Source organism: Cyprinodon variegatus, unplaced genomic scaffold (genome assembly GCF_000732505.1).
Source record: "Cyprinodon variegatus isolate N-32 unplaced genomic scaffold, C_variegatus-1.0 Scaffold180, whole genome shotgun sequence".
NCBI lineage: Eukaryota > Metazoa > Chordata > Actinopteri > Cyprinodontiformes > Cyprinodontidae > Cyprinodon > Cyprinodon variegatus.
Genome location: NW_015150633.1, coordinates 783,925 through 805,946, shown reverse-complemented (window position 1 = coordinate 805,946; position 22,022 = coordinate 783,925). Strand labels below are relative to the sequence as shown.

General features: G+C 33.5%; 1 protein-coding gene across 4 annotated transcripts in view; it reads left to right on the top strand.

The window, feature by feature from the left end:
- Window positions 1-21,316, top strand: part of ksr2 (kinase suppressor of ras 2) — a 171,688-nt gene extending 150,372 nt beyond the window's left edge. For 3 of the 4 annotated variants that reach the window (XM_015378855.1, XM_015378854.1, XM_015378852.1), the window contains 3 exons: window positions 512-646; window positions 1,764-1,893; window positions 3,975-8,557. In XM_015378855.1, coding sequence (XP_015234341.1) covers window positions 512-646; window positions 1,764-1,893; window positions 3,975-4,121 — 412 coding nt within the window. In that variant the 3' untranslated portion in view covers window positions 4,122-8,557. Of the gene's footprint in view, window positions 1-511; window positions 647-1,763; window positions 1,894-3,974; window positions 8,558-20,589 lie in introns of those variants that run through there. The other variant, XM_015378853.1, reaches the window with a different exon arrangement.
- Window positions 21,317-22,022: the final 706 nt, after the last annotated feature.

Sequence of the window (22,022 nt, the reverse complement as noted above, 5' to 3'; positions counted from 1 at the left end):
AGAGAGAGAGAGAGAGAGAGAGAGAGAGAGAGAGAGAGAGAGAGAGAAATCATCAAACCAGCACTTCTAATAATAGTTCTGGATATATGAATATGTTCTAATTATTTTCCTTATCATCACAACACTATTTATACTGACATTACTGTAGAATAAGGTGGGACAATGAATGAAGTATAACACATGCTCTCCAAACATTAGCCTTTAACATTAAATGATAAGTCTTAATTTTAAACCATGTTGTACTCAAGCCTCCTGAAACATATTATTCATTTTATTTAATGAAATTTAAATGCATAAAGCAAACATCTACCTCTTTATTTTTCCATTTTAAAACAAGACAGCAGCACAGTTTTGCACAATGTACTGCATTAAATTCAATTACATTCATGAAAAAGGTGTAGAAAAGCAAAGCAGAACCGCAGTAGCTGGAATGTTATTTACTATAGTTTGATACCACAGTACAACAACAAATGACATATTCTGATAAAGTCGGTATCTTTTGGCTTTGTAGTCGGAGAGAAGACAAACTGAGAATCCCCAATGGCTGGCTTTGTCACCTGGCCCCAGAAATCATCCAGCAGCTTTCTCCAGACACGGAGGAGGACAAACTTCCTTTCTCCAAACAGTCAGACGTCTTTGCTTTCGGGTGAGTGTCCTCTAACCAGATGCCCAGTTATTTGTTTGTCCGACAGTGTCTGTGGCTGTTTATTTATAGCCAACGGATGACAAACTAAAAACGGTCAAACATTCAAGCTATATCCAGAAACTAACAGATGTTTATTTTTGGAAAGTTGAAAAAGGAAATGATTAGCATAGCCCTCATTATGCACTGTTTATATATTGAATATTTTAAAGGAAATAATGTTAGAAACTCAATTGCACTTTTAATTGTAGTGCATTTGATTGTACAGAGTTGAGGGAACTAAAAATGGGACCGAATACTATGTTCAAAACCCAGCTACATGTTTTTGACTGAACATTAATCTTAATGTTAATAACTAGCATTTCTACCATTATTTATTTTTTCATTAGAACCACTTTTGTTAAAAGTTTGTGGTGACATTCATCTTACTGATTCACACAATGTTAGATACAGATAGCTTCTTGAAATGTCAAATAAGTTTCACACACCATAGTCGTGCATTTCTCCTCCTTTAAAAGAGATTAAAAATCCCTTTGCCTCCAGTTTATTCTCCACAGCCTTTACGACTTGGTTTATTTAGGGTAGACCCTACTCTATAGACTACTAATACAACTGCGTTTTAAAACAGTTCTCCCATATGGATTGTTTGTGGCTGTTATTATTCTGAGAGGGAGACAAGCGCTGCACTTGTGCACAATGTCCCGCTGCTCTGTTGGCCTTTGTGCTACCTGGAGGTGACCCTCAAGGCTGTTATGCATATTCATCAACAATCAAGCTTCATCTCCTTTTTTTTTATTAATTCTCCTGGCATGGAGTTATTTTTAGTCTACACACCTAAATGTGTCCAACTGAAAAATTTGAACGAGACGGATGGGCTATGTAATAACCACAGCTGCAAACGTAAAGATAAAACAAAATATTTAATACAGACCCATGATTCAGACCCACTAGTATTTCTATATACATCCTTGCTGCATATAGGCATGATCTAATACTAAACATTATTGGATTTTTGGTGCTTTTGCTTATGTGAGTATTAATCCTTCATATAATTCTTTTTTAAGATGATATGATAAAAGTTCAAAGTAGTGACGCCCCTCACTCCTCTCTACATTCGCAGCACCATCTGGTATGAATTACATGCACGTGAGTGGCCTTACAAGAGTCAGCCAGCGGAGGTGATCATATGGCAGATTGGAAGTGGTATGAAGCCCAACCTTGCCCAAACTGGGATGGGGAAGGAGATACTGGTAAGGACCAGCTTTTTCACTTACAGTGGGTAAAATAAGTAATGAGCACACCACCATTTTTCGCAGTAAATATATTTCTAGAGGTGCCATTGACATCACATTTTCACCAGATGTCGGTAACAATCCATGCGAACCACACAAAGAAATTAAACCATAGATGTGCAGTTATGTGTGATAAAGTGAAATGGCACATTGAAAAAGTATTGAACACATGAAGAAAGGAAGGTGCAAAAAGGCCTGAAAAGCCAAGACATCAGCTGAAATCTCTCTCTAATTATAAAGCAATCCTGCCCCTTGTCAGTGTAAATTAACATCAGCTGGTTCAGTCCCAAATGATGGTCAATAAAAATGTGTCTCTGGTATCACACAAGAAAAAAACTCATGATGGGTAATAGTAAATAGCTCTCTTAAGAGCTTCACAACCTTTTTTTTTCAAATCATAATGACAGCATTAGTTGCAGAAGGATTTCTGAATGTTCCAGTGAGCAATGTTGGCGCCATACTCTGGAAGTGGAAAGAACATAATTTGACCATAAACCGACCACAACCTGCTGCTCTTAAATGATAGGAAGTTACAGTATAATTAGCTTTTTTTCATAGGCTTTATTTACATATCTCACTTTAAGACCATTTGAAAGATGAACAACACCATATTATACCCTTTATTGCACAAATCAGTTTTGTCCTAAATAAAATTATTTCAGCCTATAGAAATTTCCAGGTTAAACTGATCCTAGACTCAATATTTAAATCAGGCCATGATGATAAAAAAATAGTTTTAAAAAAATAAAATAAAGACAAAGGCTGTTTTCGTTGGTTAAATGCTGTAGAGGATTACTTGTCTAAAAGTTTACCAGAGTCTAAAAACTTCTTAAAAGAAAATATAGGAATGTCAAATGGTTATTTTTTTTTTTAATAATCAATCTTCAGGGAGCTCTGTGAATAAGATATGTGTGCAAAGATGCTTTCAACCAGGCTATAATTGAAGAGATAAAACTAGAGCAAGTTCTCCTCACAAATGATATGATTGTACTACCAACATTGAGTTTCCTTAAAAAAAAAAAAAAAACAACTGCTAAGACTAGTGCATGAAAAATTCAAAATATTTTTAGACTTTATTTTACCTTTTCCTACTAAACCTACACCTTCAACACTTCTGAAAACATCTCAGATCCCTTCTCTATCTATATATTTTTATATGTTTCTGCTGCCTCCACATTTGTTAGTTTAATAAGTTAACTTGCCACCACCAACAATAGCTACGTTTACATGCACAACATTTCCCCAATCCGATCTATGTTGATAGTGGAAAAAAATAAAATCTCAGTTTCCAGGGAGACTAAGGGAAATGATCAAATCATGACATGTGTATACATTTATGTTTGATCAGATTAAATAATTGAAGCATGCACCAAAGTGTCTATTTTTCTGGAAAAGCTTTGGTAGAAAAAGAAACTGCCTGTTTTGTAAACAAACTCGTACTTATTCGCTCATCTGGTGAAGATTCTGAGTCATCCAGGTCATAGTCATTTCAAAGGAAAGCGAAACGTCTTTGAACTTAAAAAAAAAAGGTCCTGTGGATTGTTTTTTAACTTTTTTTGGAATTGTTCACTCATCCTTAACTTTAGCTACTCTTTGTGCTTGTGCCTGTGCCCTTTTATATATGGTATATGGAAACCCCAAAATGTTATCCGATTATTAAAAGAAACCAAAAGAAAAACATATTTTTCCCATTGATCTATTGGACGCCTTTTCTCTCCTAATGGACTGTACTGTATTTGGCTCAATCTTTCTTATCACATTAAAAAAAAATAATAATAATTCTGATATAATTTTTCTTTTTATACAATCTTTTGTGCTATTTTGTGTTAATGTATGAAAAAAATGAAAAACTGGATTTCTGGTTGCAATGAAACTAAATTAATTAAATGGTTTTCAATTAGCTCTTTTTGTTTTGCATAACATTTTGCTAACATGTTACTATTTTGTGTTAATGTATGAAAATAATGAAAAACTGGGTTTCTGGTTGCAATGAAACTAAATTAATTAAATGGTTTTCAATTTGCTCTTTGTGTTTTCAGGACATTTTGCTAATGTGTTGGGCGTACAAGCCAGAAGAGCGGCCCAGCTTCTCCAAGCTCGTAGATTTACTGGAAAAGTTGCCAAAAAGGAACCGCCGCCTTTCCCATCCAGGGCACTTCTGGAAGTCAGCTGAGTATGTTAAATGAGTTAAGGCCATAAAACAACAGTCCACTCCTTTTAGAAAACATCTGCCATAACTCTGCATAAATAGACCACCTCTTTAGAGAATGCACTGAATCATAAATCCAGCCGAGTGGTGAAAAACTGCCCATGCTGTGTGTTTCTCAATGGAATGTTGGCATTTGTGTGTACAGATGAGTTGACTGTCCACTTCCTTAATGCAGCCGGGACTCATGTTTTCTTTAATTTGATGTTAAACACACTGTATATATCTTATTTTTTCAGTCTTTTATGAGTGACTTGTTTGCCTCATTATATTTAATTTGTTTCTTTGATGTAACTTGCTTGTAACTTTCAACAGATCACATCATCTTAAAAAAACATGTCTGAGAACAAATGTAATTATGATTTCTGTTTTGCTTTTTTGTTTTGAATGAATGTAGCTGTTGTACATCACATACTGGGCATATCCTTAACATTTTCTTATCATCCCATTTGTCAGTCATTTCTGTAGGCACATGTTGTCATAGTTACCTCATGTTTTTTCCATGTATGAATGTCCTCTCATTGTGTTTGTTGAACTTAATTGTCCTTTTATTTCCACTCTAACATTTGAATGTGAAGGAGGCAGTGTTCCTGTTTGTTTGGGAATGTGTCAGCCCAGCTCTTTGATGAAAGACTGTACTCTCATTAGAGGGAGCTTTGAATTTTATCTATGAACACAGAGATGTTTGAACAGTTGCAGCCTTTGAGCAGTCAGACCAGGATTCCCTCACTCAATGCTTTCCTGTGAAAATTAGACTCTTGAAATGTATCCAAACTGTTGCTACAACTCAATATCGAATATGCTGTCACTGAGCCCTTTTCACCATAACTATTTCACTTCAAATAAAGTAGGTATATATGGGTACATATTATATCTCACAAAGATAAAAAGCCAACACTTGCTGCTATGTAGTCAGTTCTTCTGTTTTCAGAAATATTTCCCCTAATATGTGAACTTGCTGAACTCTAAATATAACATATTATAAAATTATTGGTTCCTAAATAGAATATGAAGGCCAAAAGGCTACTCTTCATTATCTTATACAGTTTGTGATTTTAAAGAATTGCAAAACTGTTAAATATTGGGTGTTATAGGTAATTATGATTTTTTTTTTCTTTAGTTTTTAAATCAAAGCATTGTTGGTTGAAAGCAGTGTTGTAGTCACTCAAAAAGAAAAGCATTCATTTTACTCTATTCACATGTTCATTGATAAAATATGTACCTATGCCCCTTTTTGTAAATCTTAAAAAATACTTTAATTTGTAAATAATTTAAAGTAAAATCAAATGTTATTTTTTTTATTTTGAAAAACTTTAAAAAAAATTTTAAAAGTCTAAAGATACAGTTGATGTAAAAGACAATACATTTTCCAATTTTAGGCCTTTGCATATCAGTTCATGATTAAGAAGTTAAAAATGGTTAATCGATAACAGATCATGTACTGATCAACATGCTGGATAGCTTGCTCTTTTGTCCTCTATGTGATGGGTAGCATTTTGTGAGAAAAAACAATAGGGCTAGAATATCAAAATAAACCCAAAAATCCCAAACCTGATCAATTAAATCTAGATAAATTTAATTGCTCTCCCACTGACAAAAGAGTCCTGTCGATCCTGTGAAAAGTTAATGAACAGTAACTACTGTAGGAACTGGAGCCAGGGGCTGTAATTTGATAAATTCAGATGCAGCCCAAGTCTGGATAGATTTAAAATTACAGAAGCGGAGAGTTTTTCTTCATTTTTAAATTTTTTTGGTGCTTATTTCGGACAATTGCTTCATCAACAATAAGCTGTTGTTGAATTTGAAAACAAATGAAATCAAATGAAGGGGTGGGATTTTTCTTTCTTTTGAGTTAATTTCTAAAAGTACAAATGCAAGCTACCCAGACAATCCTGGGGTCAAAAGGCCTGTCTATTCTATTTAATTTATTCTAGTCTATTCTATTTAATCTATTCTATTCTATTCTGTTAAATTCCATTCTGTTCTTTTCTATTCTATTCTAAAAAGATTTGAAAAACTTTTTAGAGCATTTGTTCAGCCACTATTTTTAACAGATGCTGCTGAAGATCATTCTGTCCCTGCTGAATCATGAGTTATATTGACGTTTTTCTCTCAGCTTTTTTATCTTGACCTGATTTCTGACTGTGTTGTTTTTATTCAATGATTTTCATATTTGAATTTGATCTAAAATACATTTTAAACCTAGGAACAGCCAAATATTTTTTACGTCCTGATGTACACAGTGCTAAAATTGTACTTTCTGTACATTTTTCCTTTATATTGCAACCTTTACATTTCCAGCAAATTTGACAGTTTAACTGAAGAATCCTATGATCCTATGTTTTCAAGTATGACGACATCATTATGTGACTAACCCCTAAGCGCTTCTCAGCATTCCTGAATAACTATAGTAAACATTATTTACAGTGCTGCTATCTACAGCTGTAGCAACAGACATGTTTTAATTAGTTGTTCTAAGAGGAGATTTGTGATCCTTCTGAAAAAAAAGTATTTTCCTCCAAAGATGTTTTTTTTAGTTCTAGACTGCAAAACAAACATAATGCTGCAAATTCTAAAAAAAACAAAAAAACAAAAAAAAAAACAGTCTTCCCTACTTTAAAATTTTAACATTGGCAGTCAACCTGATTGAATATCATGAAGATTAAAATATCAACTTTTTACTCTTTTACTCTCATCCAATTCGTTTTTTGCTTTTTTTGTTTTTGACTACAACACTGCTAAGGTCACTCTGGAGCACCAAGCAATCCTAAATGTGCAATATTACTTTAATTTCACAAATATCTTGTTAATATTTTGTCCTTGTTATACTCAAGTAACACCTCAAAGCAGGCAGAACTTTCCCTTTAACATATCAAGAGAGACATATCAACCTGCATATAACCCCAACCCAGGACATTTTTCTACTTCATGCTGTATATTAAAGTATACTCTAGCTGTATGTCTTAAACCTGAGTTGTATTATCTCAAATCATCATGGAACAGTGCATCACATGAGCTGTAAACTGCTTTTATTCTCTCCGGCCACATCAGATTGGCAGAGACAATCTAATCATGTGAAATAGCCATTTTCTAACTCATTATAAACACATCTGCCAGTGTTTGAAAATGCACATTAAAAATATGCCTTTTTTGTTCTTTTTTTCAACAATGGTTTGTCTCTTCAAATTCGGTTAGTGAATCATTTCAAAATGTACTGTTTACAACTTTCAAGTGCATGAGAAGGACTAACATTGATTTAAAAAAAATAATTCTTCACCACTATATATACAGTAAACATACATAAAAAGTATGTGAACTATTTTCTGATGCTGTTTGTTCATAGAGCAGTTTCATCTTTTAATTTTACATCAAGCTTTTGCTTAGATTTTCAATCGCTTTGAGAGGATGATTGTTTTAGTGTATTTATACGTAAACTGAAAGGTCAGGTTAGTATTTTCAATAAAGAAAGTTACATCCTGTACAGATGGAAAAAGTGACAACAACCTGATAGGAAATCTGATATATAACATTCGTGCCAAGTGTACATAACAGATTGTAGAATATGTTTTATCATCACTTGCCATAATATTTATATTCCTTGTGGGATTTTTGAGCTTTTTTCTTTTGAATGTAGAAAATGTGTTGTGTTCTTCTTTTTGTTTTCCTTTTATTTGGTTATATGAATTCATTTTCCTCCATTTTATTTCCAATTGCATTGATTCTATGTTGTTTCTTTTCCTTGATTCTGTTCTTGTGTTGTAGATTATAGCTACCAAAACGCCTGTATTTACTGATACCTGATAGTCCATGGCTTAGTGATGAGTACAGTAGTTTTTGGTCATGAGCTCTTTTATTTGCACTCATCCTTTTAAAGTGTATGAGAATAAAAAAAATCTGTTTTCATTTTGGATGTTTTCTGTTTATTTTAAATGCAATCTTTTATCCATGTTTTACTTTGATGAAAGATTTTTAATGCATCTTCGCTCGATGTTGCACTTTCTGCCTAACTATCTTTGAAGGATCCTCTCATGATTATTTTAAAGGTTTAAGGAATTGAGTTATATAATTAGAAAATTAAATAAAAAAAGTATACTGCTGGTTATTATTGATCTTAATATTAACTTTTGCATTATTCAACAAAAATAGTATGTATTCACACATTTTTACCTTAGAGCAGGGGCAGGCAACCTCAGCCCTGGAGGGGCAACCGTCCTGCAACTTTTGCATGCATCCCTTCTCCAACAAACCTGAAACAAAGGGCCTAATGACCTCGTCGGCATGTCGTTAAGTTTAGCAAAGGCCTGGACGTTAACCATTCATTTGTTTCAGGTGTGTCGAAGAAAGGATGCATGTAAAAGCTGCAGGACAGTGGCACTTGAGGACCAACATTGCCTACCCCTGCATCAGAGAATCATGGGTTATTACGGTAATCAAAATAAAATAAATAAATAAATAAATAAATAAAAAAGTAATACTATAAAGGCTTCAGAAACATTGACTTTATAAAGGCTTCAGAAACATGACTTTAAAGAGATTGTAATGAGGAAATAGAGAAATTGATGAGAAAAAAGGATTTGTGGAAATTAAAAACTTTAAAGTAATGTTTTTTTTTTTATTTTGAGTGTAAGAAATATGTAGTTGAAATAAAATATTTAATTTAAGCTAAGGGTTTTGTATTTGCATTATTTATCAGGTTAAAAATTTCAGTTGCTCATTTACTCACCAATCTGAGTCCCACCTTTACCAATGTATATGACAAATCCACCAAATATTTTGAATTTTTTCCTTTTTGATATATACAAAATGCATTTGAATGTTTTACAGTTTATGAGACTTTTTGAGCCTTCCAAAGTCAACTATAAAATCATAGAGCATAAGATGAGATATTGCCTTCCGCACTACAGAGTTTTCATTTTGAAAAATGTCATTCATATATGAAATATTAGTTATTTTCTTCCAACCTTCCTAGAAAGACACTTACCTTCAAAATGAAGCCAGCTCTCACTGTGTGGGTGCGGTCCCTTTAATGATGTTTAAGAAGCGAAGCTAAGTGACCTCTGCAAAACACATCTTTCATGACTTAGACATTAGCTAAAAAGAGAACAATTGCTGTTCCTGTTTAAATTTCATGGGAAAACGGCCACTTCATTTTAACTTTGTATAGAAATTATCACGCTCTGCCTCACATTACTGCTAGCTGATTGTAGAAAGTGGGAGGTTGTTTAATGATTGAGTGCAGTGTGGTCAAGCTACTGTAGGTGCCTCCATGAGGGGGTGGGTTAACACTTTCCTGCGATAGATGGTGAGGGCTGCTCATTTATCCAGATTAAGGATGAGCTGCTGCTCAGAAGGATGAATTCATGATGATTAATTATGGATGAATCACGTAAAATATCACTTTTGACTTCATGTAAATAAAACAATAGTATTATAACGTAGTTAATAAAGTTGATTTTCCATGATATAGGCCCTTTAAAAATAACTAAGAAGAGCAAAAGGTGCTACTGTATACCGATTACCAGGCTTAAAATGTAACAGTTTCTTGAACTTGGACCTAAAAACATGGCATTATAGGTCTGAGAGACTTAACATAACAGACAACAGATTAGGAAATGCAAGTAATGCTTATAAACTTCCAACAAAAATCCTACAGAAACCTAACAAGTTTTGACTGTTCTGAATAATTATTCATGATAGCGGTAAATATACATTCAACCTGTCAGAATGATAACTCCTTATGTATAAAACAGAAAAGCCATCAAAATAAAATAAAAATGTCTAAAATATATGTTGTGCATTTGGAGACCTCTTAAAAGGAAAATTTTGCTAGTCAAAAATATAGTTCTAGATATCTCTAAAATAGTTTACTTTAGTTTTGTGCAATAATCTTATTTGATTATGTATATTTATTGAAAATTATATTTGGAAATGATAGTTAGTCATGCATTATTCCAATCAAAATTATTTCACAATGAACAGATATATTATGTACACTAAATAATTAGGATTATGAGTTACTAGCATTTAATTACTGTAATTAACAATTGAGATTGGCTGCTTTGGTTGGGAAGCCCTTGTATGGAACAATATTTGTCAAATCTGCAAAAGTTAGGCAGATTTAAAGCTTGATAAGTGCTTCCATAAAGTGATGAAGCAAGTGGAAAACTTTGCTCCATACATGGTTCACACTTGTGCTCTAGGACGCTCTGTGCTAAACTGAGGCAGAAGTGTGTTCATATCTTTCAATAACCTTTTATAACCTCTGCTCTGATGTCAGAGGTGCAAGGCATGCTGGGAGCATTCATTCCAATATGTTTTTATGTAGTTAGATCCTACATTAGGGACAATTTATTTTGATATATCTGCAGTGTAATTTAAACAAGCGAAATTTTAATTTCAGATAACTAAAAACACTTTTAAGATAGCTTAAATATATGTTGCAGACAATCAGTTATTTATTGCTGATACCTTGAATTTAATCGTCAATACAACTTAATAGTGAAAAGTAGTAAAACTAGCATTAGGGGTTTCTTAATTAACTTATACTATAGGTCTGATACAAAATCAATTTCAGAAATTTGGTATGTAAGTTCAGAAAAGCTAATTTTATTTTTAAATCTTCTGCCAAAGTTACATTCACACTGCCTCATAAAAAAAGCCTACTAATCCCATCTCAAAACTTCTAATCCTCAACTGTCAGACAGCATCATCTTTAAGATAATTATGCATCTTTTGGTAGGACGGCTGTAAGACACATACTGTGATGCAGTTAAATTGATGGCAAACAGGTATGTTTTATTTGAGGTCTTAAAGGAAAAAAAATCAAATTAACTTGATGTATATATGCTTCTTACATTGTCAAAAGAAAAGCAATAAATTAACTATTGTACTTAACGCAAGTATCATAATAAAGCAATTTTTGAGTCTGAGCTACCGAACCATGGTCATTATCATTCTTTGCTGTAGAAGAAAGAACAGGGCAAACTAACCTGTGAAGGTAATTGAATTAAATATATTGTTAAATGATATTAGAAGTGATTTATGGCATTTATCTGATCATAAAGATAAAAGATAAAAACAAAAAAATTGTAAAATTTCTAAGTATTTTTTTATTTCATTAAAAGCTACCTATTACCAGCAAAGTCACATATGATACAAATGTATGAAAGGACTCTGAAACATAAATGTCAATATATTTTGAGAATAATTCTATGATGTAATGCAGCAGAAAGTAACAGGCTTTTATTTTATCTTTTTTACAAATGAAAATCTAAATGGTGTGGCATGTATATATATTCAGCATCATTTCTCCACCACTAAATAAGAATAAACCTTCAAGTAAACACCATAGGTGTGTTTATTTTTATTTAACAAATATACCAAACACAAAAATATAAAATAGAAACAGACCATAGTGCAGTGACAGAGTCTTTGAATTATGTTTTGCACAATAATAAAATCATTACTCCAATTCATTCTTTTTATGAAACATAATTAGAACTTCCTTTTTCTTATGGCGTAGTAAGTGACTGCTTTATTTTGGTCTTGTACATAAGATTTTATCAAAACACAAAGACTGAAATATGGTCATATGTTTGGCATAATTTCAAACTGCTCATTAAGTATCTAGGAAAAAAAATGATTTTGATTTTTTTTATTATTAAAAAGGGTTTTTGCCAGTGTAAAATCTGGGTCAGGGTAACCACAGAACAGCCTTAAATTGGAAGGACTTTTAGCTAGGTTTTATTCTGGAAACTGTTCTTTTTTTTTTACTTAAACGATAAAACGCTCACCTAAAGGCACATAAATCCCACCAGTTTGACATAAAATGAATCTGACTCTCAGTTTATTCTACTAATCTAATTTCTTTTATATTCATGCATGTCCTATTTTAATTTCTGCATAGTTGAGCTCCAGTTGCCTCCTGAATACAGATAATGTTTTTTTCCAAATAAGGATATGGTCCATGTCATAGAACACCTCTAATTTTCCTTCTTGTGCATATAGCTCCCTCCACAGTTATTGGCACCTCAGGGAAAGATGTGAAAAAGTCTTCATAATAAATGTATCTTTTATTACAGCGGCATAAGTTTTATCCTGGTTCATGCTTTACACATACTTTAAAACATGCACCATTAACATTGGAGGGTTACTTTTTTGAAGTTTAAATGCAGACTGAAATCATCAACACTGAAGCAGTTCAACCAGTACTGATCGTGAGATCTCGGTCTTTCATTTTCTTCAACTCATCCGTGAACAAGCTGACAGTCTGATGGAAGTGTGCACACACTTCTGTGTGTGTTCGAGTTTCTGTGTGTCATTTATCCAGCATCAGAGCTTTGAATCCCTCCTCGAAGACACGGAAAGTCTGCGAGGGCAAGAAGCAGGAAAATGGAATGATAGATATATAGATAGAGCTCTAACTGGCTGCACCAGGCAGTCCTCTTTCTCCTCCTCCTTTTTCTTCATCTTCTGCTCTACTTTCAGTCCTGAAGTTAAGCCTCAGCCACTGAAGTGTAAAGAACCTACATAACCCAATCTTAGTCAGGCTGAGGCCCATCAGAGCATGAATGTTTGGTTTATGTGGACATTCTTAAAAGTGTTAGAACCCAACATTGCTCAGTGCCTTTCTATTATTAATAAAAACAAACATACTAAATCTATTATTCAAAGATCAATTAAAAACCACTAAGTTTGAAGGTAAATCAACATACATTAAGAATCTCACCAAAAAGCTTAAGGTCATTTTATCATTTTGTTTTAAATGACCATTGGCGTAAACTGCATGGATTACACAGAGCCTTTCATATCCTTTTATGGTCATCAGTTCCTCTTTTGCTCAAGACTTTTTGACTGTCTTCACTGGTAGTTCCTCAATCCCAGCAGTAATATTCTGTTATCTGCTAGCTTAAAAATATTTTACCAATCCTTACCTCTGGCTACATAATGTCAAAAACAGATTAAGACTATGCTTTGTTAAATAATTCCTAAATTAAAATGTATATTTACAGCAGCTAAATTACAACATCTAAAAAATAATCAGCATTTGTTCTTTCTGATCAGATCTCAAAGTAAGCCTTTATACAGCAAAACATGAAATGAAAATACATATTTTTTTTTAACAAAACTAGTTGCATTAAAAACTCAGCACAGAAAAAAAAAAAGATTTATCATATTTAAAAAGAAATATACTTTACAAAAAAAAAGACTATACTTTATAGTCCTATGTAAAACCTTTTTCTTATATGACATTTATGCTGCTGTGAATTTAATCTCATCTTCAAATTAATTTTCTTCATATCTTTTTATTTTATCCCGTTCATTCTGAGGTATTCCTCATTAGTAAAATTCTTAAGAATTTAAAATATTTTCAGTGAAATAAAAGTTCTATGTTCACAAAGCTGCTGAGCATCTCTAAATATGACACCTATTAACTGTACAATAAAATGCAGAAAATACACAAAAAGTTAACAATATTGGCAAAAAGAAAGAAGCAGATTGTAGTTCTGTTTTCAACAGTCCTCTGAGATACCTCACATAATATCTTTTTATTTACTTGTCTTTAGCGCTTTGCAAAGCCTACGATCCGTACAGTCTTGGAAAATACTACTCTGAATCCCTATAGATTATTAAACAGTTAATGAAACTTTAAATAAAACTAACCAAAAATACAGTCATTTACTTGAAAGTAAAGTCATCTGATTTGGTAAATTATTGCTTAAAGTGTCTGAGATGCCCCGATCTGCCTCAATCTGTTAGAGTGCAACCTCTAACAGATTGAAAAGGACAGCTAAATGGATGTCATTAGTCTGTTCTTCACAAAAGATTTCAAGAAATATTTTATGACTGTAGAGTTTTTCTTAGATCTTCGGAAAATAGTGGTTGACAAGCTGTAAAAAGGACTTAGCATGTTTTTTTATGTACAAGAGGAAAAATGTAAGAAAATGTGTTTCCTCTTTTAACCTTGCTCAGAGTTCTTTATCAACATAACTGACTGGGAAGGAAGGGAACCCATGTATTTTTTAAAGAACACAAGATGTTATATGATTCACAAAGGTGTGAAGATATTTGCATTAATTCTGGAGGAAATAAACACAAGTCTATATGCACAAATTAAGTACGTATTGTTGTTTAACCAGTGCATCGGCTTCTAAGCGGTTCTTTAGAAGGCTTTATGAGCCCCTATTTTAAGACAGGTTTATCCTGTTTGACCCATGTTTTTCTCAAGAGAGGAAAGAGGGGGAAAATACTGGTATCCTTGGATGATAAAGCCCACAGCTCCGTCTTATTATCTTTTTTTTTCTGCAGACATCTTTGCCTTCTAGTTCTGGGCTCTGTAGTTTCTGCCTAAATGCAGGAATATCAAGAAGGGTTAAAATATCATGGAAAGATCCAATATTTTTTTTTCCTCCTTATTCAAAAACTAAAATTAATACATTATAATAACTAGATCCATTGCACATAAGATCGTATATTTTAAGCTTGTACACATATGTAAGTCATGAATATGGCCATGATTATGGTGTACACTAATAATAAAAATAATACAAAAAAAATCAAAATAAAAGATATTTAACAACATTACACAATTTCAACAGATGAAAGGAAAAATTCAACAGCAGAAATTTATCCATAAAGAAATGCAGCTGAAGAAGTGTGGACCTTCTATGATTCAGCCAACTACAGCAAGTCAGGATGCCAATAGGCTCATTTGATCATGTGACATACCCGTAGTTTGGGCGGAGATGGGTTTCTTTCTGTTAACTTGCAGACATCTCGCTCATCAGGCTTTTGCTAAAGGACCTCTAATCTATGAACTGTTATGATTAGGGGTGCCATGGAAATTCAGTGTTTTATAACATGCTGAAGCCTGATTCCACAAGTAGAAATGTAGAAAATTATTTAGAGAATTAGGGATTAGCACTAACATCACAGCAACGAAGGAATGTTGCAGTCTTTTAATTTATTTAAAGGCAATCATGTGGGCTAAATATGCTGTTACATGGCAAGCAAATAAACAAAATGAGGGAGCAAATGCACTACAAAGTGAGCCATTAAAGGAAATTAGGAAAGATTCAGCTTTACAGAGCCCAAAGTCTTGCCAGTTAGGAGATGCTTGTTAAACCCCAGAGCCAGGAAAATACAGACAGCACCTGCATGTTCGTCACAATAAGTCCCACGCAGCTGTTGGCCTCATTTAGAGGGGGAATAATTTCAGCGCCAAATCCATAAATATTCGTCATGTCAAATCAAATGGAAAGTGTCTTAGTGTTTGATATAACCAAAGGCTTCAAGCCTAAGAGGTTTAGGGAAGAATGCTTTGGCGGTCAAACTTGTAATCACTTTACAAGATCAACAGACTAAGAGTGGTCTGTCAACTACTAGGCTAACCACGCTGGTTTGAACTGTACATCCCAAAAATAAATCTTACATAAACTAAGGAGATGGAGGATGTGACCCAGTCTTTCCCTCCAGCAAGCCCTGTGCTTTCCCATCTGTCAGACAATGCACAATAACTGCAGCATTTGGACTCACCAACACTCATAGTGATTTTCATTTATGGCAAATTCAGAAATAGGTTCTGAGCAGCAGGGACAGATAAAAACTGTTTAAATGTTTTGCTATTATTGTGTCCCCTTTTCTGTATTTTTTGGTTATTAATTGCAATCAAAAAAGCTAAAAAAAAAAAAAAAAGGGATTTTGAGATTTGATTGTCAATTAATGTTTGTAACTAAGTGGGTTAAAGGATTTGCCCCAATATTAAAATGAAAGGTAAAAAAAGCAAAATGCTCCTTGCTTGAACTTTAGTATTAGAAATGATGATCATAATCGAAAAAAATATAAAAGGTAAAACTTTATTTTTTTCGACAAACAGAAGAGATAAATTGAGAAAAAAAATCTGTAAAACGGGATAAATAAACTTCTCTATAACATTTTTTTGTTTTTGATTAGAAATATTTTTCAAGGTCCCATGAAATGTTTTAATGTCATTTTATCTCCATGCAAATACATAAAAAGACATCATGACAAACCTTTCACTAAAGAATTTAATTGGCGGTAAGAACTGAAATGGATGAATGAAAAGAAATGTTTTTACTTTTGGCCAACCATTCTGCTATACTGTATTTCATTAACACAGTACCAGATTTAAATCAGAATAAATCAAAACATGAAAGAGAATAATTCTTTGGAATTAACCTTAAATTAAAAAAAATTTTATTTTAATGAATTTAGTTGTTGACTGTATAAATAAAATAATAGGTAAAGAAGGTAGAGTGCGATATATATTTTTTTAAATACAAAAAATATTTATAAAAATTAACAACATTATACTATACAGTAAAATAATACATTATAATTTCAGGACATTTAGAGAAATAAAGCATACAAAAGGTGCATTACAAAAAAATAAATAATAAAGAAACTAGCAACTTGAAATGTGACATCCAAAGTAGATAGATTTTAATTAAAAAGGAAAGCTGCTCAAATATTGTTCTTCAATCTTGACTGCTCATAAGAATAAAGCGAACACTCGACAAACTCATCCTAGAACTGAATGAATTAAATACGGTATGCTTATTGAAAACTTTGTTCTGCACAAAGTTGAATGTGCTGACAACAAAATCATGCAAAATTAATCAAATTAAATAACCAGTTTTGAAGTCAGACACAAAATTAAAGTGGAAAAACACACTGTAGGCTGATCCAACTTCAAATGCAATGTCCTTAAAACAGGTGAAAATAAGGCTCGGTATTGTGTGACCTCCACATGCTTATATGACTTCCCTACAACATCTAGACATGCTCCTTATGAGGTGGTGGATAGTCTCCTGAGGGATATCCTCCTCTACTTGGACTAAAGCATCAACTCCTGGACAATCTGTGGTGCAACGTGACGTTGGTAGATGAATCGAGACATTATGTTCCAGGTCTGCTTAATCGGATTCAAGTTGTGGGGAACAGGTGGGCCAGTCCATTGCTTCAACCCCTTCATCTTGCAGGACCTGCTGACACACTCTAGCCACATGAGGTCTAGCATTGTCCTGCATTAGGAGGAACCATGGGCCAACTGCACCAGTATATGGTCTTAAAAGGGGTCTGAGGATCTCATCTTGGTACCTAATAGCAGCCATGCTGGTGTGCACACTGACGGCTGTGCAGCCGTCCAGAGAAATACTGTCCCCACCAGTGCTGTTTTTGACAGCATCTTAGATTTAGTCTTAGTCTTAAGGACAAAAACTATTAGTCTTAGTCACATTTTAGACATTACGATATGTGATAGTTTAAGTCAGTTGTAGTCGGCTAATTCTTAAAAAGGTTTTAGTCTAGTTTTAGTCAGTTTTATGTTTTAAGTTTTCTTAAGTAGCAGACTGACCGATCTTGCCTAGATACTACAATTTCTGGGTATAGAATGCTGCCGTGCATTTAAACATTGCTGTTCGGCAGAAAACTTTGATTTAAAGAATTAAAATAAACTTTATACTAAAGTGTCTCACAAAAGCTATGAAATAGCAGAGCTAGTTCAACACATCATATTAGTTAATATAGGAGACAGACAAGCTAACAAAATGTACAATTAAGGAATGGCTTTAGACATATAAGGTTTCCGTTAAAGGGCAAACACTTCCTGATCTACAAGAAATTATGCATTACACATAGATCAATAAAATCTTCATTGCTCCAAAAAATACAAAGAAATAAAGCATTCTTCTTTCTACTTTGGCAATTTTTGTTTTATTTCTGAGAATTGTCCCCTTAGTTACCACTGCTCAGGGGTCAAGTAGATTTAAATGCATAGGGTTTTGATATAAAAGAAAATACAGAGAGAAACTACATAATTGCCTTTTAATTCCATGGCAATCCAGACCTACATTAAATGAATATGCTAACTAAACAGTTGAATTATCTAAAAGAAACAGAGAAAATGTTTTAATGGCAATACAAGGAAATATTTGTATCAAATTTTAATAGATAGAAACGAGAACAATGAGAGAAAAATATGATAAGATCTATGTACCTTTTCACCTGGCTCTTTATCCAAAAATATGCAGTATGCATTGAAATATTTTATTTGAATACAATTTAGGGATTCCTTTTGGTAGAATTAAAGAATGTTAGGTTTCACCTCTTGTGAGCTGGAAGAAATAAAATCTTGATAGTTAGACAAAGGGATTTTTTATGCTTAGCATAGGACGATCAGCCACATAATTTATTAAGTAGCGAGATCAGGAAGAGCCATACTGCTTAGAGCAAACCATCGGTGTGGAGCATAAAGCTCAGACTCTGAGCTATGTGCATGCAAAGACGCATTTCTGCGCAAGCACAGGTGGAGGAACAGAATTTGCAGAGTTCAGCATGTAGCACCAGACCATTCCGGCTCATTTTTGTCCCCTACGGCTGCTGCCATGCTCCATCTGCGGTCATGCAGAATGTGTACCGCTGCAGAGCAGGTGGGCCGCATTACCAAATAGGATACAGCTGCACAGCTCATACAGTTTAGCTTGTCTAACAGATTAAAGCAAAATGACACATTTTAAATGTCTGACCGACCACTCGCTAATTTTTATTTAGTCTCTTCTCGTCTCATTGACGAAAACCTATGACTAGTCATGTTTTTGTGATGAAAGATCCATGTTTAGCTTGTCAGCTCCTAATGTTCCTCATTGCACGTAGGTAGCTGTCCTGCTCCTGGGTTGTTGCCCTCCTATGGCTTCCTCTACTTCTCCCGGTGTACTAGCCTCTCTCTTGGTAGCGCCTCCGGCCTCAGGGCAATATGCAGACAGACACAGCCAACCTTCTTGACACAGCTCATATTGTTGTGCCATCCTGGAAGAACTGCACTACCTGACCCACTTGTGTGGGTTGTGGAGTCTGACTTGTGTTACCAAGGGTGTCAAAGGACCACCAACATTCAAAAGTGACCAAAACATTAGTCAGAAGGCATAGGTACTGAGAAGTGGTCTGTGGTCCCCATCTGAAGGACCACTCCTTTATTGAGTGTGTGTGTCAATAATTGGCAATAATTTCCACCTGTTTTCTATTCTTTTTGCACAACAGCACATGAAATTGATTGTCAATCTGTGTTCCCTCCAAAGTGAACAGTTCGATTTCACAGAAGTTTGATTTGATTGAGGTTATATTGTGTTGTTTACCTGTTCCCTTTATTTTCTTGAGCAGTATAGTATTTTACAGTTATCATTCGCTGTGTTTTACTTGCTCTATTATTATTGGATCTATCTAAAAAGAGTATCTGGTGCTAAACTATGTAAAAAAAAATTGTGTTAATAAATAAGATATACAGAACAGCAAAGATAAGTAAATTATAGCTTACATAATAGGTCTATTATCCACATTTAACATATGTTAATTGTATATACATGAGATGCAAACTTCTGGTTTAGATAATAATTTTTGAGCTCAAATTATATGCCTATTACATAGCATTAAACGTAAAAACCTATTATGCAAGTAAAAACAGCTTAACAGCCTTATTGGATTATTTTTTTTACTTCACTTGATATTTTCTTTATAATATACGTTTAAAATTGAGTTGGGTTATAATATGATCCTTTAATAATAATCATAATAATAACAATAATAATGTAATAATAATAATATTGATTTAACTTGATCTCACATTGGAGAAATTTAGCTCAGCATTTAACCCATCACCTAGAGGAGAAGTGGGCTGCCATCGTGGGGTGCCCGGGGAGCAGTTGGCGTTTAAAGGTGTTAATCAAAGACCCATGTTTTTATTATTTTTAAGCCTTTTTTCTAATAGTAAATTTCTACATTTGAATTTTTTTTAATACAAATTGTTTATCTGTGGATATGCCAGTATTTACAAAAAGACCTTGATCCCACTTTTAATCAAGTAAAAACATAATAATAACAAAAAAAAAACAACAACAACAATAACCCAACAATTACAACAACAACACAACCACAACATAACAAAAACAATAAAAATCATATGATTATTACTGTCCTGTGAAAAATAGGTTTGTAAAGTTTTATGTTTATCCCATTTTCACTTTATTGTGGTCAGTTAACTGTCTAAAAAGTGCAAGATATATTTTAGGAATTATATTTGTTTCTATGTTTTTTTATAATGAATTTATTGTAAACACTTTCAACGGACCAATGGTTTGAGAGGAGTTTGTGGTTGTTTAATGACCTATTGACTAGTAGTACTGTACAATGAGTCAATCTTATTAAAAAAAAGGTATTCAGAGTGGTAAAACTCCTTGCTTTACCTTCTAATATTATTTATCTATTTTTGCCATTGAAATAATTTTTTGGATACCTGCAGATTTGTTTGCATACCATCACAACTCGTCTGTCTAAACATTGACTGCTAACAATGTGGACTCCTGCAAGGCTGTGTATCAATACACCTTCAAATTTAATGTTCTTTCTGTTTCCTTCCCTTCCTCTTCCTGCTCTAGGCTGTAGCGGAGACATCGAAGGGACTATGTTTTTGAGTGAAGTTCGTCTTCTGCTCTGCTCACATCTGTTTCACCGCCCACTTGCCTGCCCTGCCACCTGTGCTCTCTTTGCTCCACCTTGCTTCCTCAAACCCATCTATTCCTGCCTCTTCTTCCTGCCACAGCCCAGACACTTGCATACAACTGTACATGTGCCATCATGCCTGAATGGACCCTTTAGCGGTCAGTATTGGCCCACTTTGCCAAGGTGGGTCATTCAAACAAAACCGCAGACTTTCAAACAGAGAGGCCTTTCTCCACTCTATGCCTGAAGATGAACATGATGATGATTGTGACACCTAGATCCCAAGAGACATATTGTCAGCAGCTCACCTGCTAAACTGTTATTTCAAACAACTATTTTAGTAAATAATGTAATTTTCTGTTGTTCAAACATATATTTTCATAGAATTTATGGTGATAACCACTATGATCTAATTTAATCTACAATACATTGAATTGCTAACGAAAGTATGATGCACAGTTTTCAGGAAGGGTGTATTTGTTAAATTTTTTTTTTCTCCAGCCCTGAAACAGCTTTTACATCTTTGTATTACTCATGAGTAAAACAGTTGACAAATGTATGGTTTAGATTGGAAAACAAGGCATGGCTACAATCTCTAGGTTTTCAAATTTTACCTTTAAACAAAATAAAATGTTCAAGACAATTTGATTTCTCAAACGTTAATGTTAGTTTTTTGTTATTGTTTTTGTTTTCTAAAAAATTGACACTAATGATGAAATTTTGATTTTTGAAGTATCAATAAAGATATATGTTGGATCTTGAATCTAATTTTAAAAAGGAGTTTAGAGATGAACTTTAGGATTGTCTTAATTTATTTTTTAAAATCATTTTTAACCAAATAAAATGCCTATCATAACTACTAAATCTGAACAAACACCAAAATCTTTTTCTCAGTACAATAGTGATTTAACTCTAGTCACCACAAAATGCATAAAACAAGATTCATTTCTTAATTTTCTCAAAATACAGCAATCCATTTGTTTTGTTTTTTCTCGCTACATAACCCTGTTATGGCTCAATCAGTACTTGCTGTGGCCAGATATAAACAGAGCAATCCTTTTGATATATTTATTCTTAAAACTCTAAGACAAACTTTGAAAGATGCCTCGGTATTTGAAGCATGCTTCTGTTACACTTGTGAAAGCAAAAAATATGTGAATTTCCAGAGCCAGGGGGAATAGTAAAGAGCAAGAATAATGATTGAGGGTTAAATTGAAAAAAATAATCTACCATTTTTACTCACACTCTCTCACAGACACACTTTGATTTTTTTTAGTTTCTACTCGTTTGCCAAGCTTAAAACTTTTGCAGTGAATAATTTATTGCAATTAAAACATCAGAGAAAAAAAAATGCGCACTATAATCAATA